Source organism: Paracoccidioides lutzii (genome assembly GCF_000150705.2).
Source record: "Paracoccidioides lutzii Pb01 unplaced genomic scaffold supercont2.16, whole genome shotgun sequence".
NCBI classification, from domain to species: domain Eukaryota; kingdom Fungi; phylum Ascomycota; class Eurotiomycetes; order Onygenales; family Ajellomycetaceae; genus Paracoccidioides; species Paracoccidioides lutzii.
Window position 1 is genome coordinate 718,883 of NW_015440962.1, and position 20,293 is coordinate 739,175.

Sequence of the window (20,293 nt, forward strand, 5' to 3'; positions counted from 1 at the left end):
GGCGCCGCTTTGCTGCTTTTCTTGCAAGAGTGCAATAGTAGAAATGTTCTGGAGTTTTGCTATGTCCACACCGGCAGTAGCACTCTGCATCTTCATGCTTAAGGTGGCTGTGGTAGGCTGCAAAGTCTCCATGACCTGATCGGGCGGCATAGAGCTTTCCTAATGTGAAGCGTGAAAGTTTTACCTCTGTTGAGGCTCTCTTTAGTGGGATCTCCAGCTCCATATAGTGTTTGGGCCGATTTTTGGCCCAGTAGTTCTCAAAGGCCCATGTGGTTTGTTCCATAGTGTGTCGCTTTATATAAGCTAGAGTGCCTATGCTGTCAGGTTGAGGTACCATGCTTGCACTTGCTGCCTGCGCTGCGGCTGCTTTGGCTTCAAGATCTGCCTTTTCATTACCAGCCACGCCTGCGTGGCCTGGGACCCATCTAATGACCACCCTGCTCTGGGTGGCCAATGGGAGCCTATCCCTGCTCTGCCAGGCCTTTATGGCTTTCAGAAACTGCGCGAAGACCTGCTGGCTAGAGGTGTTTGGCACGGATCCAAGGGCTCGTGCTACCTCCAAATTGTCTAGGCAAATGTAGACGTTGCTGGCAAACTTCGCCTGAGGCGAGGTGGTGGCTTCCTTTAGGCCCTGCAGGGCTGCCATTGCCTCTGCGTCAAAGACCTCTGCTTTATCCATTGGCAGGTTTCCTGTGGAGATTAGACGGTGTTCGCTACCCCAGCATATAGCCCATCCTGCACCAGTCGCACGCTGAGGGTGCTCTATCTGTGAACCATCGGTAAAGACCACCAGATCCAGGGGATTGCGTTGTTGTAGCCAGCTCTTAAAGTCTTGTGCTGCCTGTTCCTTTGTGCGGCCTGCCACATACCCAATCTGCAGATCTTCTTTCCTGGGAAATCTCATCCAAGGGGGCGTGAGTAGAGGGTCATATGCTTCTATCCCACCAGCATGACTGGACGCTCTAGACAGACGTGTGGTATAGGGTTTGGTGGTAGCTACTTTATTAGAGCGTCTCACTAGCGGGTGCCTCTTGTCAAGCTTTTTGATTCTTACTGCAAATACAGCACGCCGGTTGTCTAGTGTCTCTTTCATTGGCATGATTCCTAGCTCACGGTGTAGAGCTGAAATGGGTGTGGTCTTGTAGACTGGCAGTGCCCCTCGCAAAGCATCTCTAAGGGCTAGATCTAGCTTTCTGACTAGGCAATCCATTCAATTGGAGATTTCCTTTCCCTTCTCCATTCATGTGGCTCCAGGCCACCAGGCCTCTGCTCCATAGCAGAGCACAGAGAGCACACAGGCCTGAATGGATTGTCTAAGCAGTTGTACTGGGGCGCCTCTTGCTGTGTTGCTTAGTGCTCGTATGCCATTAGACACCTGTCGTGCCTTAGCCGCCATGGTCTCCACGTGTTTCTTGAAGCTCAGTTTTCTATCTAGCCAGATTCCTAGATATCTTATGGAGCTTTTCACTGCCTTTGCTGTAATAGAGTGAGTGCCAGATGTAGTTTCAAGGTCGATTGAGGGGTTTGAAAGGGTTCTGCGCCGTGTGAAGTGTGCTATCTCAGTTTTGGCAAAATCAAATGTCAGCCCTTCTTTGCTGGCCCAATCATTTAGCAACTTGAAATCCTCCTGGAGAGTAACAACATTCCCTTCAAGAGTGGTTCCAGCACTAAGCAGTCCTAGATCATCTGCGTAGCCTAAGCGTGCACGTCTTCTTTGTATAGTTCCTAGAAAGAACAGAGGCTGAATAAACAGCATGAATAGAATAGGTGAGACTGGCGAGCCTTGTGGAAGCCCTGCTGGGATATCAAAGAGCTCTCCCAGGAGTCCATCCAATCTGATCCTGCCTGTGCGTCCTGTCATGAAGCTTTCCACCCATCTAATTAAATTTGGTGGCCAGCCTTGTTCTTGCAATCTCCGCAGCATCCTTCCTCTGAGTACAGCATCAAAAGCACCCTTGATGTCCAGAGTAAGAAGAGAGACTACTTTTCCATGGGCCCAGGCTTCCTCTATATCATGAACCATCGCTGCCACTAGGTCTGAGGCAGCCCGCCCAGGGAGGGCTCCAAAATGCTGGGGGTGGACAATCTTCTCTTGTATAGCTGTCCAGGCCATCCTACAGGCTACCAGGCGTTCCAGTCCCTTCCCCAACGTTGAGAGAAGGGCTATAAGCCTGTAGGATCGCGGGAGTGTTGGATCTCTGTTGACCTTAGGCAGCACAACCAGTGTGGCATCTCGAAAGGAGGTTGGGTGCCAGCCAACCCTAAGACAGGCTCTGAACAGCCTTTCCACTGATACCTTAATATGTGGCCATGCCTTTCGTAGCACCTCTGTTGGCACTCCATCAGTTCCTGGAGTGGTATTACCCGTGTTCAGCAGAGAACTTTGTATCTCATGTGCTGAGGCAACAGGAAAAGGTAATTTGACAGATGGTGGGTTGGACCAGCTAATTGGGATATCCTCTCTGCTTGCAGCCTTCTGTAAGAGCACCCGTTGCAGAAGGTCTCTTTTCTCTCTAGGGGTTGTTCGCGTTCGCCCAGTCTCTTCATCTACAAGAGGGGGGGAATGAAAGGAGCCAGTTGAATGGGCCCATTTGATCATCTTAAAGATATCTTTCCCCACTGAGGCCTCTGCTATCTTGCCTCGCCAGTATTCTCTCTTGGCTTTCCTGGTGGTCCTGGCTACGTTGCTTTTTGCTTCTCGTAAAAAACTAGAGCCTAGGCGCTGTGCACGATGTAGTGTTGTCACTGCTTTCTGGCAGTCCTCATTCCACCATGGCTGACCTGTGCCTTGCCCGGTGCTCTTCTTGGTGGAACTTTCCAGGGAAGCTATTAGTGCATCTGTGATACCTTTAGCCAGGGCATCCAGCTGATCTGTATTGGGGTACTCTGGGATATCACATAGTTTGTCTAGTTTTGGCTTATAGGCCTCCAGCGTCTGGTTAAAGACCTTCTCATTCATGGTGTCGAGACGGAAAAAATGGGTTGGCCTGTCAGGCCTTGCGCCCTGTGGAAGGCTGATTTTGGTGAGAAGAGTCTGGTGGTCAGAGGAAGTGTAAAGGGATCTGTCCACCTGTGTGTCCACTCCTTTGATAACTAATTCCGGGGTGGCCCAGGCCAGGTCTATCATGTTATGCCCACGTGTGGGAGTGTCTGGGTCCATGGTGAGAGTAAAGTTGAAATTCATGGTCCATTGCAGGAATGGTTCCGCCCACATGCTTGGAGGCACTCCTGGTTGCCACACGGGGTGCTTGATATTGAGGTCGCCAGCAAGGAGCAACAGGAGTGCTGGGACAGACCAGGAGAGAAGACAGCCCACACCTTGTCCAGGATCCTCTGCGCCTGGGGGTGCATTGTATATGTTGACTGTCTGAAGCTGTAGACCCCAGGCCTGTATGTGCAGCATGTGGATGTCCCGGTTTTCTGCCCAGGGGCCTGGGACTGCATGAGCATGGATTTGTGGGTGTTTACGCACATAGGTGAGGACCCGTGGCTTCCTGTCCCACTTTTCAATTGGGGCAAAGCAGTTGAATGCTGGATGCTTTTTGGAGATGCGTTGGCTTAAGTTCCTGTGAATCCAGGGTTCCTGTATGAGAAGGATGTCAGTCTTTCTTTCAAACGCTAGATTGAGGGCCGTCTCGTGTGCTGGGCCCCCTTTTCCTACGTTGACTTGCATAATCTGCAGGAATTGCGGAGATCTAGAGTTCTTCTTCATTGAGTAGCTGAAAGGAGGGTGTTGTTGCGTGAGATGACGTGTTGGGTGTTGCATTAGATGTTGGGTTGGGCGCCATGCCTAATGCTGTGCCTGATGCTGTGCTCAATGCTGTGCTTGATGCTGTGTTTGATGTTGGTGTGAGGTTAGATCTACGCTCAGTAGAATCATTCAACCTCAGGTCTGCTGATGGCCCTCGACCAGCGCATTTGCTGTTACTTGCCTTGGCCAAGTATGCCTTACTCTGTGCATTGCGGATATCCCTCAGCTGGTTTCTTGAGTGCCTTTGAACAGTCCCATTCTTTATCCCTGGTCTGGCGGGGCAGGATGGATCATCCGCGGCATGTGGTCCAAGACAGTTAGTGCAGCGATTGGGGCATCCACATGCTTCATTCTCCTTATGACAGGATGGATTTCCTTTCACATGATTCTTAGAACTGCATTTTTTGCAGCGAGGGACGCGGAGGCAGTATCTCTCTTGATGAAATCCCCAGCATTTGCTGCATTGTTGTATTTTGACCTTAGGTGCCTTTCTGATCACTGGTCTTTGATATCCATATAGTTCCACTTTTGATGGCAGGTTTACTGCTGTCTCTTGCGAAAAGTGTAATATAAGAGTGGCTGTTGGGTTTCCAGGGTGTATTTTTGCCCAGCGACTCTGGACAGGCTTGATTCTGGTTTGGAGTGTGAATTCTTCTGTCATGGATTCTGCTGAGAGACGCAGAGTTCCACCACCATAGTCACTAATCTCCATGGGCAGCCCAGGAATCAGGCAGGTGATCCAATGTTCTTCCTTCTCTATCTGAGTATTGGTGAGGGTGGCTGCTAAAACATTCTTTTGGGCTAGCAGGGCCTCCATGTCTTGCAAGCTTCTAGGAATGATGGCAATGCCTGTGGGGATGGCTTGAACTGCTGTGATGGCTGCTGCCAAAGGCCCTGGGAGTTCAGCCTTCAGCTTTCTAAGAGTAGCAATTGGGCTTGCTTTGCGAGCTAGATGATCTGAAGGCAGGCGCGCGAGGATTCGTGGTGTTTTTCCTTCTCTGGGGTTATTCCTAAGCAGGGGTTTCTGCAGTATGGTTGCTGGTGTTTTTGTTACATTGGTGCTGTCTGCAGCTGTCTTTGCGTAGGTAGGAGCTCTTGCATCATTTGCACCAGTGGAGCCAGCAGGCTTGATTGTGGTGGACTGCTTAGCTGTTTCTAGACTTCCATTGTACCAGTCCTTGACTAACGCCTTCACAGCGGCTCCAAGGGCCAGTGCCCTTGATAGGCCTTTTGCCTTCATGACATCTAGGTCTTCTTCAATCCGATCAAGCATATTTGCAGCCGCTAGTGCTTCTGCATGGGATTTCTGTGCCTCAGCCTCGTGGGCGGCTAGGAGATCGCTAGCCATCGGGCCACGTAGGTTGAGGTGAATTGGTGCGACATTTCTGCTCTTTGAGCTGCCTGCTGGTGTAGGGGAGCTTGGAGACTCCATGTCATTCAGTTCACATGTGCGGCGGGCGATTGGGGTGAGGAGATGGGGTCTCTTGGGTGGACGGCGTATGGGGGAGCAGATGCGCGTCAAGGCTCGGGACGCGTTCAGTGGTGTTGGGGGGCTGGGCGCGCTGGCGGCGCTGCGTCGGCACGCCATCAGGCTTGCTGCCTGAGGGGATGGGAGAGAGCTTATAGGGATGTGATCAGGATTGATTAAGATGTTTTTGTATAACGATCAGAGAGTTGCGTTGAGCGTCGTAAGGTAGAAGTTTTTGCTTTGAAAATGTGAAGTAGGCGGTGAAGTTGCTTGGAGGTCACATGCCTGGCGCTGCTGAGTCATCCTGGATGGATGTGCCTAAACCAACTCTCTCCGTTTCTCAACCTGCCATCGATATAGACATCTTGTTCGTATGCCTTTTAAAAGCTGAGATTACCTGCGGGACCCATATTTTGTTTATCCAGGCGGTTGGCAGGGGATCCAGAACTACGATTTCTGCTTTTGCCTCTCACATAACCTCCGTCAGAACCCCACGCTTATAACCACCTATAAGCGCCTCATCTGTCGCTCAATTTCAACAGTTAGTCGCTACCTCTTTTTTCACCAAACACACCCTTATCTTCGCGAACTACCTCTATTATACGCTATACGCCCTTTCTCTTGGTTCTAAATATGGCACCACGTGGACGCGGAGGAAAATTTAGCAAACCCACTCGCGGAGGTCTGCATCCGATATCATGATTACCCTGTCATGGCCTGCCAAATAAGATATTGACCGTTTTTCTTAATACATTCAGGAGGCAAACATTTCAGTCGTAATCTCCAACCCCTAGATAAGGATGGGACGCCCCTAGGCATGTGGCGGGTGCGTTTCCCCCCCCCTTTCCTCCGTTGCAAAGTTCATTCTGGTTTCTCTTGAGACCAATGAACCAAATAAGTCTCACCAACGGCATGAGGCTCATCCGTAACGTATTGTGCCAAACTCTCCAGGATCCCAATGATATAGAACCCTCATCAGGGGAAGAGGAATCCGAAGAAGATGAGGATGAGGAATCTGAAGCAGATTCCGGCCCCTCCAAAGAGATGACCCGTGAAGAACGCAAAGCTGCCGCCAAGGCCAGAAAAGAGGCCGCCATCGCCAAAAAGAAAATTGTTTTGCCAGGTGAACTACCCCCTTCCGGAGACGAAGATGAAGATGAAGACATGCCCGCAAATCCCAACCATACTGCCAAATCGCGATCCCAAGCCGCCAAGAGTCCGGCGGAAACTAATGGTGAAGCTGTAACCGCGAAATCTGGGAACGGTCCACTATCTCGTAAGGAGAGGGAGGCAGTTCAGTCACAGCAGGCGCGTGAACGATATATGAAGCTGCACGCGGAAGGCAAGACTGAAGAAGCTCGTGCTGATCTTGCGCGGCTAGCTATTATCAAAGAGCGTCGTGAGGCGGAAAAGGCGCGCAAGGAGGCTGAGAAGGAGGAGCGGGAGGAACGGGAGCGTGAAAAGGCTGAGGCGAAGTCTAGGGAAACTAAAATGCGGGAGGCCGCTCTTGGCCCTGGTGCGAAGGGGAAGAAACTCAGCCCGAAGAAGAAATGATGGTGCTGCGTTTCTCTCTTATCTATCACACTCATCTGCACGCCTCTCCGAGCTCCGAGCAACCAGCACCTTTACTACGAGTCTTGAATCTTCACTTGTTCATCATGCCTCTGCGCCGTTCGGTTTTATTTTCTCATTTTCTTTTCCCCAGCTTCTCAGTTACGTATCACACTGCGAACTACATACCAATGATCTCCCAATTTAACTGCTCCAGAAATCCAGCCTATCATTTCACATCCTTGTGAGGTGTCATTTTGTCTCTCTTTTGGTGGTAATGTCATAGCATTAGTGTCAGGCCTATCCGCCTTCTTATGTAATCCACACTGTATATAACTTCTGCGTAGCTAGTGATCGCTTCATAATCAATCAAGCAATCTATCCTTCACAGGTTATGAGACCTGTTTTGCGCAAATAACTGCCAATTCAGGGAATTCTTGTCAAATATAGCATATATTAATCACTGCTCACTTCATTTAATATAATATTGTCTTATTTTATGTCAATTGATTGATTTGATGCACTTTTATATTATTTTTTTTTTTCTGTGTTCAATCTATTTGCTTAGCAGATGAAAAAAAAAAATCTACAACTTATTAATTTTTCAATGACTGATTGCATAAAAACATGTCAGTCTGCTCAATCAAGCTTATAGACAAGAATCTCACTGAATAAGATTACTCTATTATAAAGAAAATTAATACAATATGGCAGAATATATGATGACTTGCTCACAGTCATAATTGAGTCAATTCAGTTAATCTGATCAATCTGAAAATAATCAGAGAGGTCTAAGCTCATCAACCCCTTCAGAGGCATTCAAGAGTTTCAATATTGAACTCTCTGAAATATTTAATCAGGAAGCTGAGCTGATTACAGTCTTTATCATGATGAGACTGGTCTGTTTACATTATGTTGAATATGCTAATCTGACTTCTTCAGAAAATGAGGTGAAAATATCTACAGCAACTTCTAACTCACTGCTGGCAACCAACTTTGAAGAATTGTAACTGAGAAGATTGAATCTTGAATGTTAAAAGATTAATTTAGAACTTCAAAAAGAGAGATGTAAAGAATTACAGCTTTAATTTTAATTGAAAAGACTTTATACTCAGAATGACAGAATCATGATGTCTGCAAATTTGCTGATGAGTCAACTGTCAGTATGAGATTTGAACTTGAGGTTCTAAATACAGTATAATCTCTATGATCTGAATAGCTATATTGGCAAAGTGATCAGTCAGTTCAAATAGAATACTAAAAATGTCATCAAGCTGAATGCTCTGATCAGATCTTCAAATTATCTCTCCTGATATGTGAATATGAAGGCCAAGCTAATTGATGCTCAATGCTGAGTTATATTAAAAGACAAGCAAGTCAAAAGCCCTAATAAGAATCTCAAATAAGCTTCTTTTAAGAGGTTAAAAATCACTGACTTTATACATTTATTTTGAACATATTGACAGCCAGCATTAGGTTCTGTTTTAATAAGTATAATAAGAGCAGGATTGCTTATTCTCTTTGATGTATGATTGAGAAGAAGTTCTTCATTCTGAGAACACAGCTTTGCAGAGAAGCAGTTTTAGTGTTTACATCAATGAGTGATGTTCAAGTCATCAACATACATATGTTTTTTGATAAGTTCAATAATATTATTATGAAATTGAAAATACTCAATATTTTATTATCAAATGATGTGGTGTTTCATATGTTCTATTCTGCACTTCTCAATATATAATGAAACTATATGCAAAAGAAAATTGAGAAAGTATAAGAGTTCAAATCAAAGTCTGTTATATTAAATGTTCATTTGATCATGAAAAAAATACACTCTCAATTGAACCTCTTCAAAGAAGAAGCTAAAAAGGCTACTCAGGTAGCTAATTCTTTGGCCAACATAACTCAGACTGAAAACACAACTATAAGTTTTAATAATAGTAGCAATATTCAAAATAATTTAGCTCATAAAGATCATTTTAAGAAATATAAAGACTATCAAATGAGCAGATATTTAAATTCTAATCTCTTAATTTATCTGAAATGCAAGTATTATCATAATAGGCTCTGCTAAGCAGTTAATTCAAATAGCATCTTCAAAGAATAAAGAATCATCAACACAGTGAGAATAGAGAAATATAATAATAAAAAGAGTAGTAAGGACAAAAGATCTCATCAACTGCAAATGACAGCTTTGAGACATTTCAAATGATGAATCTAGTGCAGGTCATTGAGATGTCTATATACTCTGTTAAATCAATTATCAACTCACTCATCATATAAGATAGTGAGGCCAGATGTCATATTGTGTATGATCAATTATGATTTTTCTGAATAACAGAGGTTAGTGGCTCTACAATTCAAGTAATTAATAAGACTACTTTGAAGGTTTAAGGAATTGAGATCATCTTCATTCTAGTCAGAGAAAGATTAATTGAATTTGATCATATCTATTTGATGCTACGCTTATCTGCCAATCTCATATTCACTAGTCTATTGAAATGCCAGAGCTATATTCACTGTGATGATCTGCAGATAAATGCTGAAAATTACTTTGAGATAATAGCATATATAGAAAATGACATCTTCTATGTAAATTTGAATTTCAATAATATATATATTCTATTCAATATTTTCTCTATGTTCAGAGGTATTATGAATGATCTAAAGCTTGAACCACTGGCATATTTGATAATCTCAAAGCTCAGAGTGATTTCAATGAATTATGATCTGAATACTATATCACTGAGTCTTTTCAACTATGATAACATAGAGCAGTTAATTAATCTAAAGAATTCAGATACTGATATCTTTATTTTATTCTCATCAATCTGACTACCTGTTATTATGCCAAAGCAGCTACTAATTGATAAGTGATACTGATGATTAAGTCATATTGACGAGAAGAATTTAATTAAAATATTGTGAAAGCTCTATTTTGAAATTATCATCATTGATCTGAAGAAGCTCTTATTCTGCATCACATGTGTTAAAGTCAAGCATAAATGTATAAGTTATAAAAGTACTCTGCTATGCTGTGCCACCTGCAAAGATCTTAATATCTGAGTGAATCTATTTGAAAGTGGAGAAATGCTTGATAATAAAGAAGATATACTATTTTATATATATAAAAAGCTTACAATAATGATCACTGACAATATCATGCAAATGCAATAGATCTTTCTATTGAAGTATTACAATAAGACTTTAAAATATATATAAATTTTCAATTAATTTATGAAGAATTTGTTCAATCACAGTGTCACAATTATTCACTCTGATCATGATGAGTTGAATTCAAATGCCACAGCTATCTATATGATGAGTGAGAGTATTAAATGAGAATTAACTTCACCTCACACTCTGCAGCAAGATGATATGTCTAAATATTTTATTGATCTGATTATTGAAAAAGCTCAAATATTATTAATAAATTTCTCCTCCCTCTATCAGATGTGGGGTAAGGTGGTAATTGTGATGACTAAAATGCTTAATCTTATATCAATATCAGTCAAGCTCTATAACAATATAGAGAATTCAGATCTGAAGTCAGTTATTTAATATAAAACTTGACTCAGAGCTCTGCCCTCTGCATACAGAATTCACTGATAGAAATATAAGGCTTATTTAAAAAAAGTACTCAAGCTGAATATGAAGATAGCCTCATAATTGCAGAAGTTTATATTTATAAATTATAATAACTTTACTAATTATAGATTAGTTAATCCTTCTAATGATTGCTTATATATATTGAAAGATATAATATTTCAAGAAGATCTTCATTTGATGAATTCTCTGACTCTGTCTAAGTGAGATATTAAGAATCTGCCTTTTACTGTCTGTGTAACTGCAGTTGTAATTTTCTTCACTCAACATGATTTATCAATAGATGATTTTATAATGAACAGAAAATTTTTATCTGTCTCTTCAATATTTCTACACTCTACAAATAATTGATAAATAGACTATGAGATTACTGCATAGATTTTAACATTTTTGATATGAAATACTACTGTTCTTTCAGAGTTTACTTTAGAGATAAAGAATTTTTCAATGTCTACTGAGAATATTACTTCAGTAAAAGAGGCCTCAGTGAGAGATTTCACTGATAATTCAACTGATATTCTTACAGACTCTGAGATTACTGACTTGCCAGTTCTGAAAAATCTCACTCAGACTTAGGCATCTGCAGATTGAAAATATTAATTTTATATCTGCATTAAGAAGATTAACTACCTTAAACAAATTGATACATAGTGATTAGTTGAAAGGATCTCAGATATAAGGATTCTATATAGCCAATAAGTATTCAATAAAAAAATTAATAATGTAAGTAGAATCAATTGATATAAGACTCACTGAGTAGTCTGTAGCAATTATCAAAAAAAAGAGTATCAACTATTTGAAGATATTTACATCAGTTATATTAGTCTTCATCTTTTGAGCACTTATGATGATCTCAGTATTCTAAGAATAATATATTCTGCAGATTAATATAATTACAGCATTTTTAAATACCTGACTTTCCGCCAATAAATGTATATATATGCATCAATCTACCAGGTTCTGCAAGAGATGTAATGATCTGATATGTGAATTGATGCAGAGACTATATGATCTGAAGCAAGCAGCACTATTATGATATGAGAAGCTGTAAAAAATGCTATTGAAAACAAACTTTTACATCAGTTCTTATAATATTAGTTTTTTTATAAATAATGTTTGCAAGATCTATATAATTATTTACATGGATGATATTCACTTATATAGTCTGAATATATCAAATATTAAATAGACAAAAGCTCAGATCACTATTAATTATAAGATCAAAGATATGAGCAATTCAAACTAGTATTTGAATATGAAAATTGATCAGGATGTCAAATCATTATCACTGTCCCAGTCACTGTTCATAAAGAATCTACTTGAGAAATTCTCAATGAATGACTGCCACTCAACATCCTCTCCTATAAAGGAGAATATTGATTTCATGAGTGATAATGAAGAATCAATTGTGAAAGATAAATTGCTTGATTGATTATGAAGCAATCACTAGCTACGCGGAAGTTATATACAGTGTGAATTACATAAGAAGGTAGATAAGCCTGATACCCCCACTCACTAATGTAATTATATACGAGATTATATATAAAAAATAGCTTGTAGCTAGGTATTAATATATAATTTAACTGGAAAACTCATCATTGAAAAATCAATCATTTTCTCCATATAATCATTTTCACCTATTTATCACATCTTCTAATATTTGCCATCATAGGGTGTATCTAGTCATTTCAAGTGGCTTGGTCAGCCTGTCTGCTATGTTTTTAGCAGATAAAATATAATCAATCAAGATCTCATTCTTGTAGATAAGATCTTGAAGAGTATAGAAGTAAACCTCTATATGCTTAAATTGATGTGGAATAGCCTTACTTTTGATCAGTTCAATCATCAATTTATTATCCACTTGAATTGTATACATCAGCTTATTAGCTGGTAATTTGATCAGATTGTCATTATCATCAAGATTATTGAGTTGAGATAGTACAAAGCTGGTATCCTCTAGCAATTCCTGAAGGCAGACAAGCTCATAGGCAGCCTCTAAGGATGTGATATATTTAGTCTCAATAGATGATTTCAAAATGCCTATCTGCTTGCTGCTTCATCAAGTAACAGAACTCTCTGTCATATAAATGACATATTCAGTGATGAAATGAGAACTTAGATCACAGCCTGCTCAATCAGCATCAGTGAACACTACAGATTCTATATCTATATTTTTTTAGTAGGACATACCTATGTTGAGTATGCCTTGTAGATATCTAAGAATTCACTTGAATGTCACTCAATTCTTTGAGATAGGGTAGAAGCTGAATCTCTCTAAAAAGTCAGTAGCAAAGCTTATATTAGAATATGTGTTGACAGCAAGATATTGCAGAGAGTCAACCTCTGATTGATAGAAATATAATATAAATTCTATTATATAAGCAATCAGTTCTTTATTATCACTTATAAAATTAATATTTTCCTCTATAGAGGAGGATGTTGAGTGGCAGTTATTTATTAAGAATTTCTTAAGCAGGTTCTTTATGAACAGTGACTGGAACAGTGATAATAATTTAGTATCTTAATCAATTTTCATACTCAAATATTAGTTTAAATCATTTACATTCTTGATCTCATAATTAGCAATGATCTAAGCTTTTATTTATTTAATATCTGATATATTCAAACTGTATACGTGAACATCATTTACATAAATGATTATATAGATCTTGCAAATATCATTTATAAAAAAACTGACATCATGAGAACTGATGCAGAAGTCTATTTTCAATAGCATTTTTCACAGCTTCTTATATCATAATAGTGCTGCTTGCTTTAAGTCATATAGTCTCTGCATTAATTTACATACCAGATCATCATGTCTCTTATAAAACCTGGCAGGTTAATATATATATATATATTTATTGATGAGAAGCCAGGCATTTAAGAATGCTATAATTATATTGATTTGCAGAATATATCATTCTCAGAATATCAAGATTATTATAAGTGCTCAGAAAATAAAGACTGATATAACTAATATAAATATCTTCAAATAGTTGATATTCTTTTCTTGATAATTGTTACAGACTATTCAGTGAGTCTTATATTGATTGATTTAACCTGGCATTATTAATCTTTTTATTGAACATTCATTGATCATGTAGAATTATCATATTTGAAGTCCTTTCAACTAGTCATCATGCACTAATCTACTTGAGGTAATTAATCTTCTTAATGCAGGTATAGAAGTAATATTTTCAATCTATAAACATTCAAGCCTAGATGAGATTTTTCAGAACTGACAAGCTGATAATCTTAGAATCTATAAGAATATCAGTTGAATTATTAATGAAATCTTCTACTGAGATCTCCTTCACTGAAGTAATATTTTTAGTGAGCATTGAAGAATTCTTCATCTCTAAAGCAGACTCTGAAAGAGCAGTAGTATTCTGTATTAAAAATGTTAGAATTCATACAGTAATCTCATAGTCTATTTATCAATTATTTATAGAGTGTAGAAATACCAGAGAGGCAGATAGAAACTTTCTATTCAACATAAAATCATCTGTTGATAAATCATGTTGAGTAAAAGAAATCACAACCACAGTTATACAGGTAGTGAAAGACAGGTTCTTAACATCTCACTCAGATGAGATCAAAGAATTCATCAAATAAAGATCTTATTAAAATATCACATCTTTCAATATATATAAATGATCATTAGAAGAATCAATTAATTTATAATTAATAAAGTCATCATAGCCTGTAAATAAAAGCTCCTGTGATCATGAGGCCATTTTCATATTTGACTTGAGTACTATTTTTAAATAACCCTTGCACCTTCATTAGCAAATTTTATATGCAGAGGGCAGGGCTCTGAGTCAAACTTTATATGAGATAATCAGCTTCAGATTTAGATCCTCTACACTGTTATAGAGCTTGACTGATGTTGATATAAGATTAAGCATTTCAGTCACTGCAATTACTATTTTACCTCACATTTAAGACATGGAAGAGGAATCTATTAATAATATTTAGGCTTTTTTGATAATTAGGTCAATAGAATATTTAGATATACTATATTATTGCAGAGTGTGAGATGAAGTTGATTTTTATTTAATACTCTCACTCATCATATAGACAGCTGCAACATTTGAATTCAACTCACTGTAGTCAGAGTGAATAATTGCAATATCACAATTGAACAGATTCTTCATAAATTAATTGAAGATCTATATATATTATAGAGTTTTATTATAGCACTTCAATAGAAAGATTCACTGCATTTATATGACATTGTCAATAATCATTATCATGAGCTTCTTACCAGTATAAAATGATATATCTTTTTCATTATCAAGCATTTTTTTATCTCTAAATATGTTTATTCAGATCTTAAAATTTTTGTGAATGGCATGATATAGCTGAGTATTTTTATAACTTATATATTTATGCTTGACTTTAACATATGTAGTACAGAACAAAAGCTTCTTCAGATCAATAATAATGATTCTGAAACAGAACTTTTGTGATATTTTAATTAGATTTTTCTTATCAATATAACTTAATCATTAGTACCACTAATCAATCAGTAGCTGCTTCAGCATAATGGTAAGTAGTCAAATTGATGAGGACAAAATGAAGATATCAGTATTCAGATTCTTTAGATTTTATTAGCTACTTTACATTATCATAGTTGAAAAGATTCAGTAATGCAGTATTCAAATTATAATTTATTAAAATCACTCTGAGCTTTAAAATTATCAAGTATGCCAATGATTCAAGCTTTAGATTGTTTATAATACCCTCAAATATAGAGAAGGTGTCAAATAAAATATATATATTATTGTAATTCAAATTCATATAGAAGATGTTATTTTCTGTAGATATTATTATCTCAAAGTAATTTCCAGCATTCACCTGCAGATCATGATGAATATAGCTCTGACACTTCAATAGATCAGCAGATATGAGGTTGGCAGATAAGTCTGATATCAAATAGATGTGATCAAATTTAATTAATCTTTCTATGACTGAGATAGAAGTGATCTCAATTTCTTGAACCTTCAAAGTAGTCTTATTGACCACTTGAATTGTAGAGCTGCTAACTTCTGTTATTTGAGAAAAAAATCACAATTGATCATATGCAATATGATATTCAACTCTGCTATCTCATATGATGAGTGAGTTGATGATTGATTCAGCAGAGTACATAACCACTTCAATGACCTGCACTAGATTCATCATTTAAAACATCTCAGAGCTATCATTAGCAGTTGACAGAGACTTTTTGCCTTTACTACTCTTCTTATTATTATATTTTTCTATTCTCACTGTGTTGACAGTTCTTCATTCTTTGAGAGCACTATTCAAATTGACTGCTTAGCAGAGTTCATCATGATGATGCTTGCATTCTGAGCAAATTGAGAGGTCAGAATTTGAATATCTGCTCATTCAATAATCTTCACATTTCTCAGAATAGCCCTTATAAGCTGAATTATTTTGAATATTACTGCTATTATTAGAACCTGTAGCTGTGTTTTTAATCTGAGTCACATTAGCTGAAGAATTAGCTACCTGGACAGCCTTCTTGACCTCTTTGAGAGAATTCAATCAAAAGTATATTTCCTTCATAATTGAATGAACATTCAATATAATAGACTTCAATTTAAATTCTTATATCTTCTCAATTTTCTTTTACATATAGTTTCATTATATATTAGAAAGTGCAGAATAAAATATATAAAATATTATATTATTTGATAGTAAAATATTGAGTATTTCTAATTTTATAATAATGTCATTGAACTTATTGAAAAATATATATACATTAATAACTTGAACATCACTCATTGATATAAATATCAGAACTGCTTCTCTGCAGAGCTGTGTTCTCAGAATGAAGAACTTCTTCTCAACTGCACATCAAAGAGAATAAGTGATTCTATTCTCATCATATTTATTAAAATGAGGCTTAATGCTAGCTGCCAATATATTCAAAATGAATGCATAATGTCAATAATTTTTGACCTTTCAAAAAGAAGCTCATTCAGAGTCTTCATCAGGGCTTTTAGCTTGCTTGTCCTCTAATATAACCCAGCATTGAGTGTCAATTAGCTTGGCCTTTATATTCATATGCCAGAAGAGGTAATTCAAAAATTTAACTAGAGCATTCAGCTTGATAATATATTTAGTATTCTGTTTTAACTGACTGATCATCTTGTCAACATAGCTATCTAAGTCATAGAGATTATATTGCATTCAGAATCTCAAGTTCAGATCTCATGCTGACAGTTAATCTGTTAGTGAATTTGTAGACATCATGACTCTGTCATTCTAAATGTAAAGTCTCTTCAATTGAAGTTGAAGCTGCAATTCTTTGTGTCTCTCTTTTTGAAGTTCTAAATCAATCTTTTGACATTTGAGATTCAATCTCCTCAGTTGCAATTCTTCAGAGTTGATTGCTAGCAGCAGGTTAGAGGTCACCACAAATGTTTTCACCTCATCTTCTGAAGGAGTTGAATCAGCATATTTGACATAATGTAGGTGAACTGACCTCACTGTGGTAGGAGCTATAATCAGTCTAGCTTGCTAATCAGATGTTTTAATAGATTTAATATTAAAACTATTAAATACTTCTAAGAGGGTCAGTAAGCTCAGACCTTCCTGATCATTTCTAGATTAATCAGATTAACTGAATTGACTCAATTGTGATCATGAGTGAGTCATCATATATTCTGTCATATTGTATTAATCTTCTTTATAACAGAGTAATCTTATTCAGTGAGATTCTTGCCTATAAGCTTGATTGAGTGGATTAGTGCATTCTTGTGCAATCAGTTACTGAAAAATTAGTGAGTTGCAGATTTTTTCACCTGCTAAGTAAACAGATTGAACATAGAAAAAAAAAAATAATATAAGAGCATATCAAATCAATCAATTGACATAAAATAAGATAATATTATATTGAATGAAGTGAGCAGTGATTAATATATGCTATATTTGATAAGAATTCCTCAAATTGGTAGTTATTTGTACAAAATTGCTACCGCGCCTCTATCACTAGCAAGCTTCACCTGTAGCCGAAGGGTAAGGTTAAGCCGAACGGGAGTGCCGTAAGCTTGATAACTAGGACAGGGGGTAGTGCCACTATCACGAGTAGTAAGGACGTCAATTAGAGGATCCTTATAACCAACGATAGCTACGGCTAAGGGGTCAGGTGTGCGTAGGGCTTGGGTGAGACGGGCACCTGAGAGGGTGTAGAGTTAGGTGGTCAAAGCTATGACAGGTAAGAGTGTAGTGTAATATCAGGTAGACGCTGATAAAGACAGTAAAGGGTGAGGGCTCAGGAAGTAGAATAGTATGAATAAGTGAATTGATCGTGATCAAGAAGATAGGGCTCTTGATCCTAAGGGTAATGAGCGTGTTTATATACATGAGGAGACCTCCTGATAGATCCTATAGATCGATAGATGATCCGCTACCCGTTATATCAATCTATCCGATAGATTGATAGACGGTGTTCTATCGAACATATCAATCTATCGATCACGTGACCTTTCCCTGGGGTTAGTCCCGGAACCTAGGGTTGTTCCATCTGAAACCCTAGTTCCTTTATCATCCGCCATCCTTATCCAATGATTCCGAGGGATGCCTTGTTGGTACACAACAAAAATGAGTTTATAACCTGTGAAAGGTAGATTGTTTGATTGATTATGAAGTGATCACTAGCTACATAGAAGTTATATATAGTGCAGATTATATAAGAAGGCAGATAGATCTGACATCAATTGCTTATACAGTAGAATTTACATTATATTCCTATCAATCAGAGGTTGACTCTTTGCAATATTTCACTGCCAACACATACTCTGATATAAGCTTTGCTACTGACTTTCTAGGGAGATTTAGCTCCTGCCCTACCTCAAAGAATTGAGTGACATTCAAGTGAATTCTTAGATATTTACAAGGCATACTCAACATAGGTGTGCCCTACTGAAAAAATACAGATATAGAATCTGTAGTGTTCACTGATGCTGATTGAGTAGACTATGATCTAAATTCTCATTTCATCACTGAATATGTCATTTATATAACAGAGAGTTCTGTTACTTGATGAAGCAGCAAGCAGATAGGCATTTTGAAATCATCTACTGAGACTAAATATATCACATCCTCAGAGGCTGCCTATGAGCTTGTCTGCCTTCAGGAATTGCTGGAGGATGCCAGCTTCATGCTATCTCAGCTCAATAATATCAATGATAATAATAGCCTGATCAAATCACTGGCTAATAAGCTGATGTATACAATTCAGGTGGATAATAAATCAGCAATTGAACTGGCCAAAAGTGAGACTATTCTATGCTAATCTAAACATATAAAGGTCTGCTTCCATACTCTTCAGGATCTCATCTGCAAGAATGAGATCTTGATTGATTATATTCTATCTGCTGAGAATGCGGCAGATGGGCTGATCAAGCTGCTTGGAATGACTAGATACACCCTATGATGACAGATATTAGAAGACACAGTAAACAGGCAGAAATGATTATATGGAGGAAATGACTGGTTTTTCAACAATATGTTTTCCAGTCAAATTATGTACTGATACCTAGCTACAGGCTATTTTTGTATGTAATCTCGCGTATAGTTACATCGGTGAGTGGGGGTGTCAGGCCTATCCACCTTCTTATGTAATCCACACTGTATATAACTTCCGCGTAGCTAGCGATCGCTTCATAATCAATCAAGCAATCTATCCTTCACAATTAGTTACTGCGGGGATGCAAACAAAATTACTCTATACACTTATCGATAAGCGTGAACAGTTCTAAAAAAAAAAAAAAAAAAACTACTCCAGCTCCAAAATTGAGAGTGGAGAAGTCAATTGGATTCTTTGAGAAAGAGTCATTTGTACCCTTTCTCAAAGAATGATTATACACCCTTTGAACTGTGTTCTCCCAACTCTCTGATCGTTATACAAAAACATCTTAATCAATCCTGATCACATCCCTATAAGCTCTCTCCCATCCCCTCAGGCAGCAAGTCTGATGGCGTGCCGACGCAGCGCCGCCAGCGCGCCCAGCCCCCCAACACCACCGAACGCGTCCCGAGCCTTGACGCGCATCTGCTCCCCCATACGCCGTCCACCCAAGAGACCCCATCTCCTCACCCCAATCGCCCGCCGCACATGTGAACTGAATGACATGGAGTCTCCAAGCTCCCCTACACCAGCAGGCAGCTCAAAGAGCAGAAATGTCGCACCAATTCACCTCAACCTACGTGGCCCGATGGCTAGCGATCTCCTAGCCGCCCACGAGGCTGAGGCACAGAAATCCCATGCAGAAGCACTAGCGGCTGCAAATATGCTTGATTGGATTGAAGAAGACCTAGATGTCATGAAGGCAAAAGGCCTATCAAGGGCACTGGCCCTTGGAGCCGCTGTGAAGGCGTTAGTCAAGGACTGGTACAATGGAAGTCTAGAAACAGCTAAGCAGTCCACCACAATCAAGCCTGCTGGCTCCACTGGTGCAAATGATGCAAGAGCTCCTACCTACGCAAAGACAGCTGCAGACAGCACCAATGTAACAAAAACACCAGCAACCATACTGCAGAAACCCCTGCTTAGGAATAACCCCAGAGAAGGAAAAACACCACGAATCCTCGCGCGCCTGCCTTCAGATCATCTAGCTCGCAAAGCAAGCCCAATTGCTACTCTTAGAAAGCTGAAGGCTGAACTCCCAGGGCCTTTGGCAGCAGCCATCACAGCAGTTCAAGCCATCCCCACAGGCATTGCCATCATTCCTAGAAGCTTGCAAGACATGGAGGCCCTGCTAGCCCAAAAGAATGTTTTAGCAGCCACCCTCACCAATACTCAGATAGAGAAGGAAGAACATTGGATCACCTGCCTGATTCCTGAGCTGCCCATGGAGATTAGTGACTATGGTGGTGGAACTCTGTGTCTCTCAGCAGAATCC

At 39.0% G+C, this 20,293-nt stretch overlaps 1 protein-coding gene across 1 annotated transcript; it reads left to right on the forward strand.

The window, feature by feature from the left end:
- Positions 1-6,131: 6,131 nt before the first annotated feature.
- Positions 6,132-6,773, forward strand: PAAG_06048 (hypothetical protein; the record flags this gene model as incomplete). Its single annotated transcript, XM_002792214.2, has 1 exon — positions 6,132-6,773. One exon carries the CDS (start codon positions 6,132-6,134, stop codon positions 6,771-6,773), a length of 642 nt encoding a protein of 213 aa, XP_002792260.2.
- Positions 6,774-20,293: the final 13,520 nt, after the last annotated feature.